The 25,055-nt window shown below is 44.6% G+C and overlaps 1 protein-coding gene across 4 annotated transcripts in view; it reads right to left on the bottom strand.

The window, feature by feature from the left end:
* CCDC149 (coiled-coil domain containing 149) overlaps nucleotides 1–25,055 on the bottom strand; it is a 74,218-nt gene that overhangs the window by 37,971 nt on the left and 11,192 nt on the right. For 2 of the 4 annotated variants that reach the window (XM_066573224.1, XM_066573225.1), the window contains exons 1-5: nucleotides 21,422–21,498; nucleotides 18,104–18,265; nucleotides 5,830–5,868; nucleotides 1,885–1,992; nucleotides 39–155 (exon numbers count right to left, since the gene is read on the bottom strand). In XM_066573224.1, the coding sequence (XP_066429321.1) occupies nucleotides 39–155; nucleotides 1,885–1,992; nucleotides 5,830–5,868; nucleotides 18,104–18,265; nucleotides 21,422–21,472 (477 nt within the window). In that variant the 5' untranslated portion in view covers nucleotides 21,473–21,498. Of the gene's footprint in view, nucleotides 1–38; nucleotides 156–1,884; nucleotides 1,993–5,829; nucleotides 5,869–18,103; nucleotides 18,266–21,421; nucleotides 21,499–25,055 lie in introns of those variants that run through there. The other 2 variants (XM_066573222.1, XM_066573223.1) reach the window with 1 other exon arrangement.

Genomic DNA, 25,055 nt, shown 5'->3' with positions numbered 1-25,055 from the left:
TAGCATTTTTTTAATGCTGCGACATCGCTGCGATTTACCTGCTCTCTAGCTTTCTCCAGCTGCAGCACAAGGTCCTCCCGTTCGTGCGGTGCAAAATGGCGGACTCCAACCTCATCATCTCCGAGCCTTTGCTTGGCAATTGTCATTCTTAACAGCTGGGGATATTAAAAAAAAAAGTGCAAAAATTACAGACAGTATGATAATAGTAATTTAAATGTTCTATTCAATTAGCTCGTGGCGATCGTTAGGAATCTGTGGGGGTCTAGTAATTCAACTTCATATTTAGAGAAACCATTTTCCAAAACAATTATGCATTACTGCGATAAGGGTTAGTCTGATTAGGAATTCTGCAACGTGTGCAAAATAAAAAACAAGGGGAAAACAACCAGAATATAGAATTGCTCAAGCATACCTGAATTGTAGCGCCACCTCTGGAGTAACTTTACAAGAAAAACAAGTAAGCTTATCTCATAACTACTAAAGTAACGTATTTATAAAATACAAGTCACATGCCCATCAACTTCTCAGCAAGTTGCATCCACATTTAGGGTCCATTTACACGGCGGTTTAAAGAGGCCGAAAAATGGGACACAGAATACAGGTCTGAAATCCCCGTGGTAACCGGCAGATGTTCTACATGGTTTTCACAATTACACATGGATTTTGCTGTGGATTTGCAGCCTTTTTTTGACCAGTTTTAGCGCCAGAGATTTCAAATCCAAGTCGTATAAAGAGCAACGCAGAATTCCTGAATCTTCATGGACTAGCCAGCAGGTACTCGAAAAAGCCGATGCTCTGTCGAGTATATCGGCTTACCGAGTATGTTCGCTCATCTCTTATAAAAACATTTATTAAAAAAAACAAAGAAAAAAAATGTAACGCCTGAGCACGTCCTAAAATAAAAATAAAAAATTAACAATGAAATAATAAAAAGAAAGCAGCATACTCACTTGTCTTCAGCATTCCCTGGGGCACAGCTGAATGGCACCCACTGCCCCATTCCCTGGTGTGAACGGCCACTTCAAGTCCGATGACACTGCGGCCAATCAAAGGCAGTCCACACTGAGGGATGGGGACAGGGCAGCGGGGGTCATTCAGCTGTGCCTCAGAGGCTGAAGACAGGCGAGTGTGCTGCTTTCTTGTTGTTTTTTTTTTTAATTTTAATCACATGACCAGGCTTTTATTTATTTTTTGCTTTTTACAACACAACCCCTTTAAGAGCACTCTTATGAGTGGAGGTCACATGACAGGAAGTGAGTGAAGGTATGGTGACAGTGCCACCAAAACCACAGAGCAAGCACAACATTACATTATTGTAGCAAGAGATCAGAAGGAGAAAAAAAAAAGCATAATAAAAATTGCACCAGAAAACAGTCTTTCATGCTTTGCACCACACTTATTATGCATTTTTAACACTTTTTATGACTTGTTGGCCAAAATGTGACATTGTTCCATTCGGTAACAGTATGCATCCGAAATTGCATAGAATTTTGGTACAATAGGTGGCATTAATTAAGCCAACTAATAAGTGGTAGAAAGATAGACTAGGCAGCCTAAACATGTGCCGGATTCACCATTCAGTAGAGCCGCTATGATACACCTGGGGCATTTTAAGGTTGCCTAGTCTAAGTTTGCACCGTCTAGTTATTAGACCGTATTAGCAGATCTTCCCCAGTGTCTTGTCATACCCAAAATAAAGCACATATGGTATTTTCCTAATGAAATCTCATCTGTGTGTCCTAATCTCCAGTCAGTAGATAAAACAAAACACGGATTTGTAGAAAGAGGCTTAGCGCTTTACGGCGAGCGATTGATCGGACGGCTGCAGATACAATGTATCTGCAGCACAAAGCAGTACCCCTCGGACAGCACATAATTCATCACCTTGTTGTCCCCCTGGACTTCTCCCAGTCGCTGCTGCAGTTCTTTCATCTCGACTTCCAGCTTTTTGTTCCGTTCCCGAGCCTCCCCCAGCAGCTGTGCCAGGTTTGCCTGCAAAAAGTGCAAACGTTAATCCTCAGCCCCGTGCCAAAAGAGAGAATTAGTGACTCCCACTAATACGGGAAAAAAGTTATAAATAAAGGACTTCTAGTTACACCAGCTATGGGAAAAGATGGACGACAAACAATATGGCTGTCATCGTAAACCGTAAAATGTGTTTGGTTCTGCGAGGACACTGCTCACACAGACGTAAGGCGTTGTAAATTACAGAGCGTTCTGATAAGCGCTCATTTACTGCCGCTCACACATGACAGATGATAGGCTTTATGGAGGTGAACGCTCATCAATACATTCCTTCATCTGCATAGAGCTGACATCGGTCAGCAGGTCCACCAGCATTTTCATGGTGGCATAAACTAGCAGATCAGCTGACGAACTGGCTGGTCTTTAGTATATTTACACAGCCCAATTATTGTGCCCAGTAATCGGCCCGGGTAAATGTGTGTTCGCCCAGCAAAACCTTCACAAATTCAAAGAACCCGATGCAAGGGAAGCAAATGGTATTTTATTAGTGTAAATCAGATGTGTCAAACACATGGCCCACGGGTCGAATCCAGGCCGCTGTCTCAATTTATGTGGCCTGCCCGACCGTGCAGTGTTCCACATACCCAGCCTGCAGGTCCGGTCCGGTGGTGGCAGCGTAGTCGGACCACTGACCTCTCCATCCTGTACTCAGCGCAGACCCTCAGGGGAGAGGTCAGCAGTCACAGATTGCAATACCACCACCAGACCAGAGCTGCAGGCTGGGTGAGTAGAATGCCTGTAGGGGTGCTGCCCGGCAAAACGCCAATAAGGAGATCGCTACGACTACTGGAGCCACTGTGGGGGGGGGGGGGGGGGGGGGGGAGGGGGGGCACTATTACTTCTGGAGCCACTGTGGGGGCCACTATTACTAGAGGGGCCATTTTAGAGGTCACCATTACTACAGGGCTTGTTCACATGGGTATACATTCATTTCGGTCACACAAATATGTCACGTATTTGCTCGACCGAAAATCACTTATGCCAACGTGTTTTTGTGTGCACAACTACACTCCATATTTGCGCACTCAAAAAGAACACAGATTGGCCTATTGAAATGATGCACAAATATGTAGTGAATATGCAAAATTGTGGGAGTAATATGCTGCATAAATATGCTTGTGTGAACAAGCCCTTAATATACAATTAAAATTGTCCCTTTTGAAGGCAGATATAAGGCTAATGTGGCCCCTGGTGAAGAGGAGTTTGACACCCCTGGTGTAAATTAAATGGCTTTTCCCCAAGCGGTTTGTGGTGTGTTTGATATTGGGGGCCTCACACCGCCATCTTTACTTTTGTGTAAATCATTGGATCTTTCAACAGAGGAGCTGAAGCATCAAAATATTTTCTGCAACTTTTTAACTAATTGGAAGACAACTAAGCAATGCTACTTGCTAAAAAGCTGTACATGATGCGTAATATGGCCTCCTTTCGGATAGGGATGCCTGCAATGACGGTTTGTACTTACAGCAGTGAAGAAGTAATCTCCCATGTACAGTTTATATATGTCTATCAACAGGGTTATTACAAATTATCTTCCTGACTGGAAACCCTCATAAGGGTAAGTTTACACGGGGTGAAAAATGCTGCAGAATGTCCACAGAGGAAATACTGCAGCAAGTTATCAGCATTTCCGCATCCAGAGTCAGAATCCGAACCATTGATGCAGATTTTGACTTGAAATCAGCTGAAAACCTGCAGCCGATTTCAGAAGATATAGGGCTCACTTGCAAAGTCTTCAGCTGTAGGTGCTTCCTTCATCCGGTACTGAATATAGCACCGCTGGCCAGGTGATGTGGAAGCGCCATCACATGACCACTGGCACTGCACTCACTAGAGGCACCGGGTGCCTGGTGAAGGACCTTCCGCAGAATTTTTGCCTTGCGTAAACCCTCATAACTCACATTTATTGGCACTCAGATACATAAATTTGATATCAATGGATACAAACTCAAACATAAAATAAGATAAAGATAAAATAAATGCTGCTCTATGATTGGTTGCTCTGGGCAACATGGACGGTCTTACTGTTGGACAGTTTTGTTAAAGGAGGCACACAACGGTTGTGAGGTTATCCCTACTAATTGTAATTGTTACAGGCCTAAAAACTGGCCAACAAAGTGAGGTTGTGTTCGTTCTGTGGGAGTATGCAAAGTCTAAAGACTCCATGAAACCATCGATTTCCATTACAGTGTTTAGTGATGAAGAAGTCTTCTACCTTTTGGGCAACAAACAGTGTCAGAGTCTGGGGGAGGGAAAACCCACAAACCTACGTGGATCATATGTGCGACTCCCCCAAGGTGAATGTGTTTTGCGCTATAATCTGTAGGAAAGGCCCCTTCTTTTTCCATAAGGTAACAATCTCAAGGATTTCGTATCTGGATACTAGATATGGCTTCTGACGCATCTTCAAACAGGAGGGGCACCCCCCATTATCACAATGAAGTCAGAAGTGAGCTGACTAGGTGACCAAACAGATGGATGGTCGTGCAGGTGGTGATGATTGAGAACTTTTTCCTTGGCCTCCACGTTGCCCCAACCTTAAAACTTGCGATTTTTTTCCTCTAGGGGAATTAACGTGTCCTCTGTACTACTCACCATGTATGATCAGCAAGGACACCTCACAGAAGCCATTGCATCAGTCAATTGTGATACACTACAACGTGTAGGTCAGGAACTTGACTACAGGTGCCATGTGTGTCGAGTCACAAAGGAGCTCACATTAACCACCCCTGATGTGAAAAACATTTGTGATGTTGTGCAACAAAACTTTTCGAGTTTCTGTTTCCATTGATAGCAAATTTATGTATCCGAGTGACAATAAACATGAGTTATGAGGGTTTCAAATGAGGAAGATCATTAAAAACAACCCTGCATATATAATGAAGAGATCCCAAGCTCGTGGTACATATACGAATCCTTCTTAGTTTACCAACCTCCCGATAAACCATGCAAGCTTGCCATGGCTTTCTCATTGAGGAGAGAGGCAAGCCACTACTAGACACTTCTGGCAGTGGCTTATCTACATGCAGAACAAACATAACTAATTTCCAAATCCCCTGAAATACGTCTTTGAAGGATAGTCGAGAAGTTAAGATACACAGCAGATGATTGTTGGAATCTGCCAATATTTATCTCATGTGTATGGGCAGCTTAAAATGTCTTTCTACTACAAAATAAGAAGACAATACTCCCATTTTCAGCCTCCCTGGAAACAGCCGAGTGGCTGCGGCTCTCAATGTGTACATCTGGCGGAAGACTGGTGACAGCGGCAGCCAATGAAAGGGTGCAGCATCATCGTTCTGAACTCCTGGCATCATGGCATCCAGGATGGGAGCGCCGATGCCCGGAGTTCAGACGATGATGCTGTAGGCTTCAATTGCTTGTAGTGGTCACCTGACTTCCACCGAATATTCACACCAGGAGCCGGAGTTGCCAAAGATAGGTGAGTATTTAAATTTTTGTTAACGCCATGCCCAGCCATTAAAAAACCCTTTAAACTCAGCAAAGATGGCCATATACATCAGGCATATAATGCCTGAACCCGCCGATTTTGGCGGAGCACTGATAATTTAATATGCTGCCGACTTTTCCCCAACAGCAGTTACTTACTGTAAAATCTCAATTCAGAACACATGCACGGTTGGCCAAGTGGAGCATGCACGTGTATGGGGCAGGTTAGGAGACATAGCCATCAGCCCAACAAAAGGTCTGCTGACTGCTATCCAAAGTGTAAGCAAGCCTTAGAGAAAGCTACACTCCTCTGTTTACTTAGGTGAAAAACTGGGTTCCAACATATAGGAGTACCTGCTTTCTTTTCTCCGGAGGAAGCGATGGGTCTCCATCCTGTAAAACAGATTAAGAAGGGATAGTTAAAATTAAGAGCTTCAAGAAAATGAACACACCTTATACATACAAAACTAATTTGTCACTGGTTTCTTAACGTGTTCTGATGTTAGAGATGTAATAAATAAGTAGAAGGATTTGTACTACTCGATCTCGGAAAGAAAAACTTCTGAAAATTGAAATAATTTGGTAAGCACCAATATTTTATTGCAACTTCACATCCACAGATGACACACTCCGGGGTAGAACCCCTTCTTTACAATTCAGACAAGACCGTGGGAATATTTAGGTGGACTTCACATTGTACGGGTACGTTCACACAAACATAATACACATTGCCAGAATCTGATGTTTATCACATCTACAGACCCCTATTCACCCAACAAATATGGCTTCCACCTGGGTTACCGGTTTTCTTGCATGAAATGGCACAGCGGACAGCACCTTTTCATGCATATGCATCTAGTAAAAAAATGTATAATGGGCGGCATATATGTTTTACTTCCCTTTTTAAATCAACAGCCTAAGAGTGATATAATGAATGTTTAGTGGCTTCTATGTATACGTCCGTGATTCAAGTCAAGAAACCTTCCCAGTGAAAACCTTGGATGCACACTAGCAGCCTTATTTGTGGACTGTATGGCAGCTATACCTCTGTACGTGAGCAGAGCAAGGCAGTATGGTAATATCGTTAGACCATATACCATATGTTACCCCTCACAGACTAAGTAAAATAAATGATTACAAAGCATATATCGGGTAACTCGACAAACACTTGAACATGTATAATACTATCTGGATTGAGTATCTAGATAGATACATGAGAAAACCACTACTACTGAGTTAGTGATTATGAGATATTTTCTCCTTTCGCTCTCCAGACCCAAGAAAAATTTTCGGTTAGACGTAAAGAGGGAGAAGAGGGGAGATTTACCAGAAGTATAAAGGGTCCAGGTATATTCCTGCTCTGGAGTATTTTTGGACCTCCAGGGTGGGAGATGTCACCAGAGAGCCAACCACTGAGGTGGCTCTCACTGTTGATTCAACTGATCCTGCTCCAACGCGTTTCACTAGAGGTTATAGATTATCAGGGACCTCATTAGACTTCAGAGTTTTAAACTCTTTCCAAACTGACAAGTTGGTCCGTATGTTAAATAACAGACACTGGGTGGGTATGTATAATAAAAAGCCCTCTAAGCCCAAGTCAGATCTATTATGCAATAGAAGACTTGATTCCCACAAAGGTTTTGTAGAAGCAGTACTAATTATCTGACTGCATCAATCTTATACAGAGGTCTCATCAGTATCTGAAGCCCCCTGTATCTACCATGGGGAGTGCAGGTGCTCACTATAAAGATGGCAACCGGTAGCACCTCTGTATAGTCGACAACTAGTCCTCAGCCACCACTAGAGGAAGTTAGTTGGTGTCCAATACTAGACCTCCACCCCCTATATTTGGATCAGGCTGGTGACTATCGCTACTAACCTAGCACTAGAACCCTGTAGGTGCTTTATACTTCTGGCAAATCTTCTCTCTTATCCTTCTTTACATCTTACCTACCGGTAATATTTTTCTTGGTTCTGGAGAGTGAAAGGAGAAAATCTCTCATTCCCACTAACTCATTAGTAGTGGTTTTCTCATGTATCTATCTAGATACTCAGTCTAGTTAGTATTATATACATTCAAGTGTTTTTTAAAAATGTATTTAATAAAGATCAAATGTATTTTAGTTAGTCTGTGAAGGGTCCTTAAGTTTAGGTTTTCTCTGCTCCAGTGAAGAAAAATATACCACATGTTAAAACTATTTAAAAAGGAGAGCATAAAGATACGTTCATTACTTATTTACAAGCGGTAAATAAAAAAAGAGAAAAATGTTTTTCGCTAAAAAAGGCATACACAAAAATTTGTGCCTTTTTTGTTTCATTTATTTATTTTTAGACACACACACACACACACACGCACGTGTCTTGATAACTTTGCTTGTATGTGGATTCATATCCGCAAATGCATCCTATTTGTGTTCAGCAGGACAGAACACTAAGTGAGGAGATCAAGTCCTTCTTGTACAGATGTAGCAAACTTTAAAAAGGGAACCTGTCATCAGCTATGAGCACCGTAATCTAAATTAAGCTGCTCATAGGGCAGGTTCCCTGGAGTTCAGGGGGGTATTTTTATACTTACCTGCACCCAGGTGCCCAGATTGGCAACACGTGGACCTGCATTCCGAGTGTGGATCATGTCGTTGGACTCAAAGCTGCAGGTTGTTTGCACGTGCTCCCATAGAGATCTTAGTTTATGGTGCTCATAGCTGATGATAGGTTAACTATAATGTACTGCAATACTGTAAATAGATGCACTAAAGATGTTAAAGGGGATCTACCAGAATTCTAAATTTATCCCCTATCCATAAAATAGGATATAACTTGCTGATCAGTGGGGGTATCACCCATGTCCCCACACTGCGGGCTTACTGCACCCCACACAATGAGGAGGAGACTGGATGGCGCAACATTTGCTCAAGCTCGCTGCTGCTTTATTCATTTTCAAAAGGGACTGCCGGAGATAACCAAGCAGCAAACTTGGGTATTTCCAGCGGCCCCATTGAAGTGAATGAAGCGTAGACTGCACATGCACATATTCAATATGTCGTCAGTGCGGGTGGAAGAAATATCCCTACAGTGACAAGAAGAGAGGGACATGTGACCTCTGTTGTCAGGATTAGTGGGCATCTCAACAGTGAGACCCCCACCAATCAGTACGTAATCCGCTATTCTGTGAATGGGGGGGATAACTTGTAATTCTGGTACAACCACTTTAATGATTGCTACATCTGTAATTCATAAGTTTCATTTATAAGGCAAGTTGCTCATTAGAAAGGTCCAAATCCTGGACCATCTTAATAGACAGGTGGAAGGGTTGGAGTTCCGCAATTACTATTGCAGCACGGTGGCCATATTACAGTGCAACGGCCCCCCAGATGGGATCCCCTTAGAACAGTTATCTAGTGGGTGTTTTTGCTTTTTATGTGAGGGCCATCAGAGAGTTAGCACCATACGTAAAACTGCATGTAAGGGAGGGTTCACACAGCGTTATTTAGTTCACATCAGAATCAGATGTTCCATTCAGAACCTCCATCACCGCATTCCATTGAAAACCGGGCAAAATAGCGCAGCATTATTTAGGGCTAATAACACGGTCAACTACATTATTCTATTCTTGAACTATAACAGAAATGAACGGAACCCTTGAAAGACGGACACTAAAGTGGTGTCCATTTCGCTAATGCAAGTGAACGGTTTTGTTGCGGTCAGAGGTTCCTTCAGCGCTATTTCCGGTAACTGTGACGAAAGCCTATTTAACGCAGAACGGTTATTGTTCAAATAATCATTGAATCGCACAAAAACGAACAATAATTATGATTAGAATTGTTCATTCAGGCCAAGGATGAATGATATTTCATTCACTTATGATTCCATGCTCCTTTTATGTAGGGATAAAGATCATTGTTTGTCGCTTGCCATCCATGGAGTGCAAAAGGCGATTGTTGAGTTGTTTGCAAACATTTCCCAGCCATTTCCAGACTCTCTCGACGGACCAACAATTGAATGAACGAGCTGAACAAAAAATGTAAAATGACTACCTGTGCGTGTAAATGGACATTGTTTGAAAGCAAACTATTCCCTTGCTCGTTCCAACTAATTTCTCCACGTACAAGGACCCCGGGAGTCCTTTTACACGGAAGGATCTGTTGGGCAGCGGATGCCCGACAGGCCATCCCAGCAATCAACGATTATAATCAATCATTATAATCATTCCTTTGCTAAAGCTCGCTGACTGAATGGAGGTTGAGTGGAACGGAGATCATTCCGGCCCGCCCGCCTCCATTTACAATAAGCAGACAGTCGATCGTAAGCGAACAGCTGCCTATTTACATGGAACGATCCGTCGTTCCATTTTCTGCATGCAGAAGCTGGACGAAGAGCGAGAAGTGAACAAGTCTCGTTCGTCGTCCAGTCGGGTCATGCGTTTACACTGAACAATAGCCGTTTAGATTTGCGCTGGATGGCGGGTAGCCGAACCATAATCGTTCTTTTAAAAAAGATGGCAAAGAGTTAAGGCTCTTTTACATGGGTTACATGTAGGCAGAAATGCGACTCCCTCTAGGCACTACTTCACAGGATTCTGCACTTAAAAAAATTCAATCCCGACCTCCCGTGTCCAGGTAAAAACCGGCATCTCCTCCGATATTGAAGACGGCAGGTTCACTCTTTTCACCGCTCATAAGAAGACGACTGATATTCTGTTAGTGATCAATAATTCTGAGTTACATAGATTGCAATCAAATCTCCAATGTGGTAATGGATGGCACCCTTCCCCTACACACACAAACTTCCTTAATGCCAAACTTCCGTCTATCGCTCTTCAACATAGCCCCCCCGCCACTTTCTATTGTCGCCGTTTCCTTGAGCAGAGTAATTATCCCCCACCCAGATCCAGATTACACAAATTTTGTTCTGGAGACTGAACTTGAAAATCAGAATACTATTGTGTTCGCCTACAAGAGCAGCTTGTGAGGAGATGGGAGCTGGCAGCGGCTAATGACATGACGTCAGCTCCAACAATAGGCTTGTTCCAGCCTGCATCCTGGGAGCCAAATGGCCACTAACCCTTTACATAGGCTTATTAGGCTCCAATGCTGGGTTACAATTCTACAGCGGGAGGTCAAGTATCACAAGTATTGATTTACAGACTGGCTGGGGAAGACAACGTCAAGAGCTTTATGGGAAATCTTAGATTTACGGTTTTAAAAAGATAACTAAAAGAAAAAAAAATACTCAGAAACACAATCTATGGTGCAATATTACTTGAGCTTCCGAGTTACACTGCTCCAAAAAGTATTTGCTTCCTTACAGAAGTCCCAGTTAGGAAGCGCTCAACAAATAATAATAGTCAAAGGGAATCTGACAGTTATTAAAAGGGCTGTCCAATTGTGTGTTATTGATGGCTTATCTGCGGGACTTTGCTGCCTGAGACCCCCGCCAATAAGTTGTTCACCAGACAAAAGGGATGGCACACTCAGATGATTTCTACAGGAAGCAGACAGCTCCGTTCCCACTGCAGTGGCCAGGCTTGGTATTGCAGACCTAGTTACCATTGAAGTAAATAGAAACTTTGCTTGTAATACCAATCCTGGCCACTGCAAAGGGAACGGAGCTGTTCACTTGCTGCAGAAAGTAGCTCAGTGGGCGAGCACACCGGTCCAGGGAGCATATTAGCCTTTTACTCCCCACTTGTACACGAACCAACCTAAACAACCAATCACAAAAATGGATGTCTTTTCATCGAAGTGCAGTTCCGTACGTCATCCGTATGCAGTACACAATGTACTTTCTTTTTCCAATCTCCATAGGTCATCTCTTTTTCATGTCCGCAAAAAGTGATACAGGCCTCAGTTTCTTAGTTATGGGTCCATGAATTAGAGACAGCGCAGATGGCAAGCGTGTGCTCTCCAGTTTTTATTAAATTGACTAGGCAATCCGTGTGAACAACACTGATGGGTAAATAGTCACATTGACCACTATGGTTCTGCACATTGTCCCCATCTAGTCAGTTGTGGACTTGTGGAGAGCAAAGAGATTGGAAATACGATTGTGTGCATTAGTCCATAAACACGCTCAAGTTTAAGAATAATCCGCGAAAAATGATTTGCAGCAGTGCAGCTAACGGATACGTAGAAGATGCCACCTCTGCCCTTACATGGTTCCAACCCTTAAAAATGGGTTATCCAGGACATTTTGTTTTTCCACAAGCTACTCAAGGTGCCGAACAAACATAAAAGATATACTCCCCTTCCCCGCAGCTCTTCACAGTCAGCTGGACAGCAATGACGTCCCAACCCCAGCACATGACCGCTGCAACTGCTAATCATTGACTGTTGACTGTTGCTAATCATTGCTTGTGATTGGCTGCAGCAGTCGCATGGCCCTGGTGTCGGTGATGTCAGCAGGGAACGGGAGGGAGATAAGCATATCTTCCTTTATGTTCGTCCTGCATCCTGAGCGGCTTTTGAAACAATAATAAAAATAAAATATTCCCTTAATAAGCAGATAGAACTAGAACTCAGTGTGTCATATAAATAGATAGATACAGACAGGCACACACATATACAGGGATGTTACTAATGATCTGCCCAATTTGAAACACTCATAACTCACGTTTAATGACACCGAGATACAGAAATTTGATATAAATGGGAACAGAAACTCCAAAAGTTTTTTCCACATCAGAGGTGTTCAGTGTGGCCCCCTTTGTCACTCGACATACATGGCGCCTGTAGTCAAGTTCCTGACTTACACGTTGTAGCGGATCACGATTGACTGGTGTAGATCATACATGGTAAGTGGTAAATGGGGCATGTAGACTATAAGGCTGCGGTCACACGGGCATGAGTTCCACAGAAATCTCACAGAATGACTAAAGCGGGAAATTTCACGAGATTTCCACGGCAGAAAGGCAGCTTCAATACCCGCACTGTTTGGCACGGGTTTTGAAGCGGCTTCGCTGCCTGTAATCCACTGCGGCCATCTCTCCCCATAGAGAGGAGAGATGGCCACAGCGGAAATGGTGATACGATTGCCATGCTGCAGGTGTGAATTCCCCACGGCATGTCTGTTTCAGTGCGGCATGTCCGCAGTGTGTGGACAAGATTTTTGCAAATCTCGCCCACTTTGTTGCTTAAGCTCAGGTTTAAGATTGCTGGTGGAATTTCCGTGTGGGAGGTCCGCACTGACATTCCACAGCAATTCTGCCCCGTGTTCACCCAGCCTTACACTCCAACAGAGAAAAGACACTACAAGCGGTAAGGTTCAGGAAACGTGGAGGCCAAGGAAGAAGGCCACCCTTGTCACCACATGCACGGCCAATCTGTTTGGTAGTTGCCTAGTGAGCTTACTTCTGACTGCATTGTGATAATGGGTGTGCCCGTCCTGTTGGAAGATGAAACCTGTTCCGGCTACGGCAGACGCCATATCTGTAGCGTCCAGATACAAAATCGCCGGGGTTGTTTCCTCATGGAAACAGAAGGGTCCGTACACTTTCCTACAGGTTATAGCCCAAAACACATTCACCTTGGGGAAGTTGCGCATACGCTCCACGTAGGTGTGGGAGTTTTCCCTACCCCCAGATTCTGATATTACGTTTGTTGTGCAGAGATGAAGGGCGGCTTCATCACTAAATACTAAAGATTCCGTGAAACCAGTGGTTTCCATTAGAGTGTGCATACTCTCGCGAAAAAAATGTCGCTCTGTCGTCCGGTTTTGGGCATAATCAGTAGGGATAACATCACAAATGTTTGCGCAGTCGGCTGCGGAACGTCCACTTCTCCGCTAGCTATAATAGTGGATTGCTGAGGACTTTGTGAGAAGCTCGCACTGACGCGCTCCACTCTTTCCACGCTTACTGGTGGACGGACGGATGATTTTTGCTTACAAATGCAAATTTTTTCTTAAAATTGGAACAACAGGAATTGTGCGCCCACTTGCCGGATCTTCACCAAACTTTATTTGAAAATTACATTGCGCACCGATATAACAGACCGGTAGATGTGAAACTCAAGAATAGAAAACGCTCTCCTGTCTTTGCTAGCAGCCATTTTGTCTCATATCCTCCTAGAGACGACAACAGAATAATAAAACTTTTTTGGCCTCATTTAGCAAAATAGTAAGATGGCCTTGTTGCCCATAGCAACCAATCACAGCGCAGCTTTCATTTTACCTCAGCAGCTTGAGACATGAAAGCTGCTCTGTGATTGGTTGCTATGGGCAACAAGGACATCTTACTGTCAGACAGTTTTGCTAAATGAAAGTTTTTGAGTTTCTGTTCCCATTGATATCAAATTTCTGTATCGGAGTGTCATTAAACGTGAGTTATGAGGATTCAAATTGGAAAGAACATTTGGAATAACCCGTTATCTATAAATTACATAATAAACTCCATAACTCAGTAAAGATCTGTCATTCAAATGCACAAATCAGGTTATATAATATTCTGTACAATTAGGCTTTTTGTGCTTCTTGAACATATTATTGGATTTTGTACATTTTTCATGTCTTTCTATTCATTAAGGCATATAGAAATCACGGAGGGGAAGCAGAAGACAGCCATATCAGCACATCCTTACTCCAATACACAAGGTCACCTCTCAGCAGCTTAGAGAGGAGATCCCCCTCCATGATCCAGAATGGACCGCCACTATGTACAAGCACTCCCATTCTAGAGGACTTAGGCCCTCCGCAAATGGCTGCCATGTAATACCAGGAGGGCCGTGGAAAAGTAGACCGCTCCACACTCTTATGAAAGCTGCCTGGAAAAAAATCTGTCTTTGTTCCCAGAAGCAACCAATCACAGCACAGCTTTCATTGAACCTCAGCGGTATAAAAAAAAGGAACCAATCACAGCACAGCTTTCATTTTACTTCAACACGAAGTCATAAAACCGGTGTTGCGATTGGTTGCTAGGACAGCTCTCATAAGTGTGGTGCCGGTCTACTTTTTCCACTGCCCACCCTGCATTACATTATCCCTGTCTGGCTGCAGCTTCCCCGGGCAAATACAGCAGTCTGCCGAGGTTACAGGTGTCATAAGCATGATCCAAGATGTTGAAGCCCGCTTCTACACACATGGGCAATGAAGACCCAGACAGGTAAGCACAGTCATCGGCTGCGGGCAGGGTCCAATTCTGCTGTGGGCTCCCGCATGTGGAAACCGACCTGCCTGTGGACATGAGGCCTAAAAGTAACTTCACACGGGTGAGCACGACATTCCAATTATGGATACCGCCGTGAATACTCATCCTGTGGTGGAATGCGGCATTTTAGAAGAGCCGCTTAGCTTAACGTCTATCCGTCTGGTACATCATTTTTTACCCAAAAGTCTCAAACACCAGTGAGGCTTCCAAGAAGGCTTCCATGGCTAAAAGTCATGACGTCGTTAGAACTAAAATTGGAAAAGGGTGGCTTAGGGCTGTGATGTTGCTCCTTTTGGCAATTTTGACTATCTCCACTAGGGGTTGTCCCAAACAACTGATCCAAGTAGTTTTCGTACTATGTATCATTTATCGCTCAATGATGAGAATGATCCTAATTTATCATCAGTTGAATAAGCTGCTTATCATTCAGCATGGGTTTTGTTATGGCGCTTCGGCCAGAATGCCTTATTAGCCAAACCTGATACCAAATCTGCTTTTCGCCTTTTACCAGTGTGCCCCTTTGGCTATAATTCTTTAGGTTTCCAGTTTGAAGGGAAGTTTCACTCTGATATGCGCCTCCCTCCAGGATTTTCTTTATCCCGTTTTTGCTTTGAGGCCTTAACGTCTTTTCTAGAGGGGGTTGTGACACAAGAATTTCCATCAGTTGGCATCATGTACGATTTAGACGTTGCTTATGGGTCACCCAGATACGGATGAGCAGTAAAATTGCTGATTTTTATGCTATCCCTCTGGCACACAAGAAAACGGTTTGCTTAGAGTTTATAGGCATTACTATTGCTAGTCGTACTACGGAATTTCTTCTACCACAAAACAGATTGCAGCGACTATGTAATATTTAGAGTACGGCAGTGCGTCATGAAAAGATTACGTTACAAGACCTACAAGCTCTCTTAGGACAATTGGGCTTTCCGACTGGCCACATTTTTTCTCGAAGGTTTTTTAGTGGCACCAGGGGCCTTAAATCTCCTCCTTCCCATGTACGTCTGTCTCGTACTGGGAAGGAGGACTTAGAAAATGTTTAGAACGTTGGTGGTTTTAACGGTCATTTGTTGAAACCTCAAAACCGCATCCATTTCCCGATGCATCTAATACCTTGGATCTCATTTTAGAAATAAAACGAGATTTTGCAAATCTTACGGCTGTTCTTCTACAACTTGTACTTTGTTTTTCTGAAATTTTCCCCGTCTGATTTGATCTTTTCCCGACTTCTATTTCATTAAGATGATTAGGAAATGACTGAATGGGCAATTGAAGAATTTTTGCCATCCTGTGGAGGCTTTACTTTTCAGCACTTTCAGTTTGAGGGATTTCTGGCTGCCCATTACAGAAGTGACTGTGTCCATTTATCGGACATAGTATTAGTTATATTTAATGTCGATTTTCACACTATAATTGAGAAGGTTGCGGTGTTTGGGGGGGGGGGGGGCACGTCATTGCAGATGTGATAGCAGGTTGTCACTGTCATCACGCGGATGGACATTGCTTCAATAGTTTCATTCAGTTTTGGACAGACTTGAGTCTCTATGACTAGGTATATGGACAGGTTGTGTGTTACTGAATTATTTATATATATGTTTATTGAATACTAATTAACGTTTGGTAATCCTTTAAATAAACACTGCGGCCTTTTAAAATCCAAATTGTGCGGTTTGTGTGTTTCTTACTGATTATCAGTATTTTATTATTCATGTGTCATCATGACGCATAGGATCCCATGAAGTTGCCCATACCAACCGTGCCTTGATGAAGCAAAACTGAAGAAAAATTATATTAGGGAAGAATAGAGGGGAAACAAGTTTGTAGGGAGTCTTATAAACCATTCAAATGAGTAGAGAATTAACCCTCCACAATGCCACCTATTGGAATAACAGCTATCCTATAAGTCAATATCCAGCTGTTTCAGGGTTATTGCCCCTCATCAGTGTACAGTAGGATTCTACTTTAGCTAGGTGAGAGGCCATCAATGGGAGTCCAGGGGGTAATGTTACCTGGTACTGATGAATCTTGTCTCCACCGGAACTAGGGGTGGAGACATGGGTTGGTCGAGCAGAGTGACAGGGAACAGCCCGTTATGCCCCCTGGGTTAGGGATGTGCTCATCACCCCGTCCTGCGTTGTGCTGTCTGCCTCTGGTGAGGAATCTCAGGTACTGTTTGGCCAGCGCACACGGGGAGTGGTGGGGAGAGACAGCGGGGCCATTGTAAACTGTGTCCTCTGAGGGGATGTCAGCTCCCTGCGCAGATGGGAGGCCATACGAGGAGAGTCACAGTGGGGGACAGGAGTGGAGGTCATCTGCCAATGTTACCTCTTGTGTAGAGAACCACAGGAGAAAGCATCACAAGACTGGAAGGAGTCATCTAGGCCAAGCAATGCTCCCTGGGAATAAGCCATGCAAATGATGCACTGATGAGGGGCAATAAACTCAGAAACAGCCGTATGTCCATGGATATTCCGGCATAGCTCACATCCCTAGTCATATTGCAAGGCCTGCTAAAAGGTTGGGTATTGACTCATTGGGTAGCTACCATTCCAATAGGTGCAGCTATGGAGGATAATTCCATCACTCGCTGACACGGCTTTTTCCTAAGGAGCATTACACCCTGGATTCACATTCCTGGTCTCTCACCTAGCCTACTGTACACTGATGAGGGGCAATAACCCCAAACCAGCTGTATGTAAATGGATATTCTAGTATGGCTCACATCCCTAGTTATACTGCAATGCCTGTGAAAAGTTGGATACAGACTTATAGGATAGCTACTAGAGATGAGCGAGCATACTCGCTAAGGGCAATTACTCGAGAGAGCATTGTCTTTAGCGAGTACCTGCCCGCTCGGAAGAAAAGATTCGGGTGCCGGCGGGCGAGAGCAGGCAGGAACGGAGGGGAGATCTCCCTCTTTCCCCCCCGCAACTAACCGCTCACCCGCGCCGGCACCCGAATCTTTTCTTCCGAGTGGGCAGGTACTCGCTAAGGACAATACTCGCTTGAGTAATTGCTCTTAGCGAGTATGCTCGCTCATGTCTAATAGCTACCATTCCAACAGATGGCGCTGTGCAGGTGGCACTGGTCCACTATAAAATGACACAAGGACTATAATGTGTCTCATAAAAGTAGCTGGATGTCATGCATGGATCAATAAAGTACAATTATGTGATGGCGAAGTGCTATTAACACCGTCCCTACACAATTCTCAGCTGCGTGGCAATTAACGTGTGTACAGACACCCTAAAACCAAACAGGACAGTCAAATAAATAGAACCCGTCACCTCCCTGCAGCCTCATAAACTAAGTTATGGCACTGTTAGGGGACATGATAGAGAGCCAGGGAGTATTTTTTTCTCTTTTCTTAACTCTCGCTCGCTCCCTGGTTCCCGCTCCTGAAGGTCGCACACTGCATTGAAACTCCACCCCTTTTCACAGTGCCTCCCATAGATGCACATACACCGATTGTATAACGCTGATACATACAATTAACTCCCGGTACTTTTTCTTCAGCGCCTGGTGCCGCTCTCGTAGCTGGTTGGCCATCAGCTTGTACTGGTCCCTTTCTTGCTGACATGTGTCCAGCTCTTTGGAGAGGATCAGTAAAGCTTCTTTTTTGCTTTCGAGCTTCCTCTTGCATACAAGGAACTGATGAAAAGAAGAAGAAAATGAATGTTATACAAAAGTTCCCTTCACTAGAAGTCCTGGAAAAGGCCGAAAGTGCATCAGCTGTGGCTAGGTGAGTGACCAGATAAGGACGTTCATGAACGCCTAGTGCTTCTACCCAATGACGTTCGCTCTCCCTCTTCACCGCTTCTGTATGCACTAAGCACTAAATGATCTGTACAAAAGCTGACCCAAATTTTGGTGGCATACTGGCTCTTGGTTTCTGTCTGACTGAGGGCTTATTCACAAAGGTGGGGGCAATATCCGTCCGATATATCACACTCTTAAATCTGCAATCTTTGCCTGTGATTGCAATGCATTTGGGGGGAAAAAAAACAAAACACATTGCATCACTATGCTTACAATTTTCACACATGTGGAGGTAACAAAAAACTGCATGTTTTTTCAATACTAAAGATAGAAAAATCGCAGCATGTCCCATTTTGGGGCGATTAGGCAGCTTTCATAGGAGTGTGGTGGCAGGCTACTATTCCATGGCACAATGGAAAACATGGGCGCCGTTGGACCCCCATTGACTTATACCGGGGGCATTGGGTCTCTCTAAGGTATCCACTGTTGCGATAGGAAAAATAGCTCTGGTCCCAGTGTTATTTTTCGCTTAAAATATAATAAAATCTGCTTGGAGACTCGAGCGGAGATGTGAACATAGCCTTAGCTGACATTTTGTCTGCAAGTTACCCACTGAATCCAGAACAGTGCACAAATAAAAATAATGTGGTCCCTGATGCAGCGATTGCCGGTAGTCCTTCCCGGTTGGAGAGACGTGACAGTCACTCTTCAGAGCTCACAGACAGCACATTTATAACCACTGAGACCGTTAGCCCATATACCACACAACTATTCCAGAAGGTCATTCAAAAGCCACGCCACCGCCATTATAAGTGGCCAAAATAGACTGTCTCTGTGACCCCCCTACTCTAGCTCCCATTAGTCCGTGGGCAGACTAGACTGTTTTTATGGCATTCTATATACTGGGCTCTATATACTACGTGGCAATCATACGCTCGTGTGAGCCTGGCCTTAGGCTGAGTTCACACGGGGAAGATGATTTGTGGCGGAATTTCCATGCAGACCTTATACAGTAGCAGCGAAGTGGAGGAGATTTTGAAAATCTCATCCATAAGTAGCGGAAATAAATCTGCACAAAGACAGTGCAGAAATTGATATGTGGTGGGGAACTCAATGCCGCAGCATGGCAATTAAACCGACATTTCTGCTGCGGAATTCCCCTTTTCTCAATGAGGGGGTGAATTCCGCACAGGAATATGCAATAAAACCGGCTTCAAAATCGGCACCAAAATGTTGCAGGTTTAGAGGCCGGCTTTCCACTACCGATCTGCAGCAGAATGCCCACTGCGGACACTCCGCAGCAAATCAGCCCCTGTGTGGACCCAGCCTTAGGACCGATTTACACGGCCATAGGCGTTTTACATGTGCCCACAGACACCGTAAAAATGACTGAACGGCAAAGAGCCCGGCTCATATACGCCAAGGCCGCAATGACATGGGGCCTGGGGAGACGTTCCCCCTTCCCTCCCCGACTCACCTCCTCTCTCCCCCCCCCCCCCTCTGGCTGTTTCCAATGGGAGGGGGCGGGACAGCGGCAGAGCTAAGCTCGCACCCCCTCCCCTTGTCCTCAGCCAGCAATGGGAAGGGGGGGGGGGGGCAGAGCATAGCTCCGCCCCCTACCATTGCAAACAGCAGCAAGGGGCGGAGAGGGGAAGAGAAGTCAGAGGGAGTTTAGCAGTCACGTTGCTAAACTCCCTCCTACCTCCCTTCTCCGGCAGCTAGCATAGGCTATAAGACTCTATGCAGATGCAGCTGCCGCTGGCGGAAGTGCGCCCTTGTGCACTGATGCATTGTAAGCCAATGCATCAGAGGGGGCAGCGTATATCAGCCAGGGCGTGAAAAAACGGCCGATATACGCCCGTGTGAACAAGCCCTTATGCTGTAAAAAGTACAAAAAAAACAATGGCAGGATTGACGTTTTTCTCCGCCCTCCAAAAAAAAATTTCATAAGACGTGAAACAATACATTATATGTACCCAAATATGGTACCAATAAAACTACAGTTCGCCACACAAAAAACACGGCTAGGTTGACGGAAAATTTAAAAAGTAATGGCTCTTGAAAACTAGCGAAGGAAATCCCCCCCCTAAAAATTGTCGTGTCCCTAGGCCCAAAACAGGCCATGTCACTAAGGGGTTAAAGGATCGGTTTTTAAATGAGAAGGTTAGAAAGACAAAATAATAAAAAAACAGATGCAAGCTCATAGAAACCGAAACAAACTGATGGAATCTGACCGTTTGTTAAAGGGATCCGTCTACTGGATCCACTAAGAAGCTGAAACTATGGTTTTTGTTTGAATTCCACTTTGCTTTCCATCTACTTATCTTTAATGGATCCATTCCAAACACTGATGTGAGCCCCGAAATGTTGGGTGAATGGCAGAGGAGGCAACTATGTAGCTTTAGGAATATTTACTACGAGGGGTGGAACACTGTTGCATGTAGGTCCGCTAAGGAGTGCATTCACATCCAGAGAGGAGATAAGCAGTGGTCGGACACCTCTGTCTCTGCTTATCTCCCATTTAGATCACAGCATAAACTATCCATACGTAAGTGTTTCCTGCCGTTAAAACGGATCCCTCTACATGTTAACGGGGTCTGTTGGGATCCAGTAGAGCTGGCACGGATCCTTTGCACAAACTTTTTTGTTTCTTAGCACTACAAAACAAATGGTCTAGCTGTACACTGAAGTGTGAAGGTGGGTGTCAGCAGCATACGCCTGCCCTATAGAGGTCTATGGGGAGATCACAGCATACATGCTGGACTAGAGAGGGATATACCTTCCATACTGCGCTAGGGTTAATGCATGCTGCAGCCACACTCTGCAGGACCTGCACCCACATGGACTGGAGCAAAAGTTGACTTTTTGGGCTTGGATCGTCCAACGCAGTGCAGCCACATAGAACATGCCTTCCATAGAAGCCCAGTTACTGGGCCTAAGGGTCATGGCACAGAGTGGATGACAACCCCCTGCCATGTCCATCATGCAGCTGCCATCGTGTATGAGCAGCATACAGTGCAGCACAGGAGGGAGCAGCGCCGTCCTCACCTCCCAGTCCCGGCCGTCATCAGTGTCTCCCCCTCCTCCGCTCCTCATCATATCACCGGCAGTCACTACAACCTCAGCCTCAGCTCCCGGCGAGGACGCATGCGCACTGCACACCTGCAGACGTTCCCTGTCAGGGTTGGAGCTGCAGCAGCCAATCAGGAAGAGGAGCGAGGGCTATTCCCGGTCACGGAGGATTCCCTCATCTCCCAGTGACATCACCAGCCGCACAGGGATCCGGCTCCTGCGTGTGCAGCCGCACTGTGCGACATCACCAGGATGTGCTATGCAGTCATCATGTGCGACATTATGTACAGTCACTACGTGTTATATCATTATAATATACAGTCATGCGTTATGATATAATATAATATACCGTCACCACGTGTTATATCATTATAATATACAGTCATGTGTTATGTTATAATATACAGTCATCACGTGTTATATCATTATAATATGTTATAATATAATATACAGTCACCGTGTGTTATATCATTATAATATACAGTCATGCGTTATGTTATAATATAATATACAGTCACCGTGTGTTATATCATTATAATATACAGTCATGTGTTATGTTATAATATAACATACAGTCATCGTGTGTTATATCATTATAATATACAGTCATGTGTTGTTATAATATAATATACAGTCACCACGTGTTATATCATTATAATATACAGTCATGTGTTATGTTATAATATAACATACAGTCATCGTGTGTTATATCATTATAATATACAGTCATGTGTTGTTATAATATAATATACAGTCACCACGTGTTATATCATTATCATATACAGTCATGTGTTATGTTATAATATAATATACAGTCATGTGTTATGATATAATATACAGTCATCGTGTGTTATATCATTATAATGTACAGTCATGTGTTATATATATTATATGATATACAGTCATCATGTGTAACATTATGTACAGTCACCATGTGTTATATCATTATAATATACAGTCATGCGTTATGTTATAATATAATATACCGTCACCACGTGTTATATCATTATAATATACAGTCATGTGTTATGATATAATATACAGTCATCACGTGTTATATCATTATAATATGTTATAATATAATATACAGTCACCGTGTGTTATATCATTATAATATACAGTCATGTGTTATGTTATAATATAACATACAGTCATGGTGTGTTATATCATTATAATATACAGTCATGTGTTGTTATAATATAATATACAGTCACCACGTGTTATATCATTATAATATACAGTCATGTGTTATGTTATAATTAGAGATGAGCGAACACCAAAATGTTCGGGTGTTCGTTATTCGGAACGAACTACCCGCGATGCTCGAGGGTTCGTTTCGAACAACGAACCCCATTGAAGTCAATGGGCGACCAGAGCATTTTTGTATATCGCCGATGCTCGCTAAGGTTTTCATGTGTGAAAATCTGGGCAATTCAAGAAAGTGATGGGAATGACACAGAAACGGATAGGGCAGGCGAGGGGCTACGTGTTGGGCTGCATCTCAAGTTCACAGGTCCCACTATTAAGCCACAATAGCGGCAAGAGTGGGCCCCCCCCCCTCCCAACAACTTTTACTTCTGAAAAGCCCTCATTAGCATGGCATACCTTTGCTAAGCACCACACTACCTCCAACAAAGCACAATCACTGCCTGGATGACACTCCGCTGCCACTTCTCCTGGGTTACATGCTGACCAACCGCCCCCCTCCCCCCCACAGCGTACACCAAAGTGTCCCTGGGCAGCCTTCAGCTGCCCTCATGCCACACCAGCTTCATGTCTATTTAGAAGTGCGTCTGCCATGAGGAGGAACCGCAGGCACACACTGCAGAGGGTTGGCACGGCTAGGCAGCGACCCTCTTTAAAAGTGGCGGGGCGATAGCCCACAATGCTGTACAGAAGCAATGAGAAATAGAATCCTGTGCCACCGCCATCAGGAGCTGCACACGTAGGCATAGCAATGGGGAACCTATGTGCCACACACTATTCATTCTGTCAAGGTGTCTGCATGCCCCAGTCAGACCGGGCTTTTTAATTCATAGACACAGGCAGGTACAACTCCCTATTGTGAAGTCCCTGTGGACCGACAGCATGGGTGGGTGCCAGGAAGCCACCGGCGGTACATAGAAATATCCCATTGCATTGCCCAACACAGCTGAGGTAGTAATGTCGTGCGTAATACAGGTGGGCTTCGGCCCACACTGCATGCCCCAGTCAGACTGGGGTTCTTTACAAGTGTACAGATGTGTTAAAAACTCCGTGTGCACCTACAGCATGGGTGGCTCCCTGGAACCCACCGGTGGTACACAAAAATATCCCATTGCATTGCCCAACACAGCTGAGGTAGTAATGTCGTGCATAATGCAGGTGGGCATCGGCCCACACTGCATGCCCCAGTCAGACTGGGGTTCTTTAGAAGTGGACACATGTAGGTTAAACTCCCTGTGGACCCACTGCCTGGGTGGGTGCCAGGAAGCCACCGGCGGTACATAGAAATATCCCATTGCATTGCCCAACACAGCTGAGGTAACGTCAGCTGTAATGCAGGTGGGCTAAAAATTAATTTGATTACACTGTAGGCGAGGGCCCACAAAAATTGCTGTATCAACAGTACTAATGTACATCCCAAAAATTGGCCATGGCCAGCCAAGAGGGCAGGTGAAACCCATTAATCGCTTTGGTTAATGTGGCTTAAGTGGTAACTAGGCCTGGAGGCAGCCCAGTGTAACGAAAAATTGGTTCAAGTTAAAGTTCCAACGCTTTTAAGCGCATTGAAACTTATAAAAATTGTTCAGAAAAATTATTTGAGTGAGCCTTGTGGCCCTAAGAAAAATTGCCCGTTCAGCGTGATTACGTGAGGTTTCAGGAGGAGGAGCAGGAGGAGGAGGAGGAATATTAGACACAGATTGATGAAGCAGAAATGTCCCCGTTTTGGATGGTGAGAGAGAACGTAGCTTCCATCCGCGGGTGCAGCCTACGTATTGCTTACGTATCGCTGCTGTCCGCTGGTGGAGAACAGAAGTCTGGGGAAATCCAGCCTTTGTTCATCTTGATGAGTGTTAGCCTGTCGGCACTGTCGGTTGACAAGCGGCTACGCTTATCTGTGATGATTCCCCCAGCCGCACTAAACACCCTCTCCGACAAGACGCTAGCCGCAGGACAAGCAAGCACCTCCAGGGCATACAGCGCTAGTTCAGGCCACGTGTCCAGCTTCGACACCCAGTAGTTGTAGGTGGCAGAGGCGTCACGGAGGACGGTCGTGCGATCCGCTACGTACTCCCTCACCATCCTTTTACAGTGCTCCCGCCGACTCAGCCTTGACTGGAGAGCGGTGACACAGTCTTGGTGGGGAGCCATAAAGCTGTCCAGGCCCTTAAAGACTGTTGCACTGCCTGGGATGTACATGCTGCTCGATCTCCGCACCTCCCCTGCTACCTTGCCCTCGGTACTGCGCCTTCTGCCACTAGCGCTGTCGGCTGGGAATTTTACCATCAGCTTGTCCGCAAGGGTCCTGTGGTATAGCAACACTCTCGAACCCCTTTCCTCTTCGGGAATCAGAGTGGGCAGGTTCTCCTTATACCGTGGATCGAGCAGTGTGTACACCCAGTAATCC

This window comes from Eleutherodactylus coqui, chromosome 7 (assembly GCF_035609145.1).
Source record: "Eleutherodactylus coqui strain aEleCoq1 chromosome 7, aEleCoq1.hap1, whole genome shotgun sequence".
In the NCBI taxonomy this organism is placed as follows: domain Eukaryota; kingdom Metazoa; phylum Chordata; class Amphibia; order Anura; family Eleutherodactylidae; genus Eleutherodactylus; species Eleutherodactylus coqui.
The sequence above is the reverse complement of the archived record's forward strand: the minus strand, read 5'-3'. Positions and strand labels throughout refer to the sequence as shown.